This window comes from Pterocles gutturalis, unplaced genomic scaffold (genome assembly GCF_000699245.1).
Source record: "Pterocles gutturalis isolate BGI_N339 unplaced genomic scaffold, ASM69924v1 scaffold26570, whole genome shotgun sequence".
NCBI classification, from domain to species: Eukaryota; Metazoa; Chordata; class Aves; order Pterocliformes; family Pteroclidae; genus Pterocles; species Pterocles gutturalis.
The window spans coordinates 12,461-14,273 of record NW_010146615.1 but is presented as its reverse complement, the minus strand read 5'-3'; the positions used below and the strand labels follow the sequence as shown (position 1 = coordinate 14,273).

The 1,813-nt window shown below is 62.3% G+C and overlaps 1 protein-coding gene across 1 annotated transcript in view; it reads right to left on the bottom strand.

Moving 5' to 3' along the window:
• SYNGR3 (synaptogyrin 3) overlaps positions 1-1,813 on the bottom strand; it is a gene marked incomplete at its 5' end in the record, with an annotated part of 6,515 nt that overhangs the window by 1,925 nt on the left and 2,777 nt on the right. The window contains one exon of the mRNA XM_010085815.1: positions 62-204. Coding sequence (XP_010084117.1) covers positions 62-204 — 143 coding nt within the window. The remainder of the gene's footprint in view (positions 1-61; positions 205-1,813) is intronic.

The following is a 1,813-nucleotide window of genomic DNA, read 5'->3' as shown; positions in this document are numbered from 1 at the left end:
GCCGAGCCCAGGGCAGGTTTCGTTTCTCCTTTCCCCACCTTAGCGCCGAAGCTGGACTCACCCAGACGATGACGGAGAAGAAGGAGAAGGTGATGGCTGCCCGGGCGGCGTCTGCTCCTTGCGAAAACCCTTGGCTCATCGTCGTCCGCTGCCACTGGTTTGCTAAGAAGCAGAAGGCTACAAACCACAGGAAGGAGAAAAAAACTGCATTTTTTTGAGCCGGTCAGCGCAGCCCTGCCGCCGCCTCCTCTGCTGCACGGACCCCGTCCGGTGATGCACAAACTCACTGCCACCCGGATTTTCAAACAGCAGCAGGGACCCTGGGTGCCTTGGCCCGTGCAGTGGCCCGAACGGAGCTGTTGATTTGCAATCGCTGAAAAAACAGGCGTGGAAGGAACCTCGAAGGGTGACCCGGTGTGTTGCCCGCCTGAGGTTCAGCTCACCCACAGCTCAACCCGATCGCAAAGACCGGCAGGGACACAGACCCGCTCTGGACACATGGTCCTCATGGGGTCTGCGGGATTTCAGGTGTCTGGGCGCTGCAGCACCCCAAAGTGCCAACCCCCCATCCCCTCTGCCCCTGGGACACCACTGGCTCTCAGAACCTCTGGGCTGGATGCCGCAAACCCCACCCAGAAGCAGCCGGACCCGGCTGCCGGGCTGGCGCAGGAGATGGCTTCAGAGCTGTCCTGTGATGAGCTGCGCCTTGGTCCTACCCAAGGATGCAGCCGGAGAACTTAAAAACAGGCGAGGAACAACCCCCCAGGGTAAGGACAGGCTGAGATTAACCCCTGCTCCGAACACGGGGATGACGAGAGACCCTGGGAGGTCAGAGCATCCCACGGGAGCAGCAACCGAGCAAACGCTCGGCATGTGCCGTGCCCAGGGCAGGGATGCGCAGGGTTGCGGCAGAGGTGGGATGCTCACAGGCTCCGTGCGAGAGCTCCGCTCGTCCCTGCCGCCTTCCGCTGCACCCGCTCCTGTTTCCAGCCTCTCTGGGCTCCGTGGGATTGAGCAAAGCCGCTCTGGTGATTATTCCCTGCTGGAAGCAAAGCTCATGGAGCAAGATAGGGCTGCAGCTCCCCTCATTCAGTCACCAGCCACCAGCACTGCCTGGTGCTGAGGAGCTCAGAAAATCCAGAAACAAGCCGTAAGCTCGCGGTGTGAGGCGCGGCGATGCTTTCCAGCGCTGGGGAGATGACATCATGCACATCTCCAAAGGTGCCGCCGGCCGCGCTGGGTACTGCGGCTCTCGCCTTCCTCTGCAACACCCCGCGATGCGGGACACCGACCTTCCCGGCACTAAACCCCCCAGCTTCCGCAGCCAGCCACGTCCAGCTGGGGTCACTTCTGCTGCCACCCATGGGGACCTCCTGGAGGTTTTGTGACACAGAGACAAGCCTCTTTCCCCTCCACATCCAGCTCTGCCTGGATCCGCAGAAGAAGGATTCCCCCCAGCACCCAGGGGAAGAGGGACGGCAGGTACCACTGCCAGTGGGGGAGACAGGGTCAGGCATGGAGAGCATCTCCAGAAACACCAGCCGGGCGCTGCTCGAGGGCTGGAGGGGGAACACGCGCCTGCGGGTGAGATCAGACCTCCCCGGGAGCTCTACGGGAACTATTTCTGTTTCTGCACCAGCGCTTATTTTAATTTGTCATCATGTTCACCTTCTGCAAGCACTCCTTCGAGATGAGACTTTGCACCCGGTAACGACCATCAGACACGCAGCCGCCTCCCCTCGCACCCGGACCTCACCCGGCACCGGCACCGTCCCGGTCCCGCGGCAGTGCCCCCACCCCGCCCCCGGCGGCT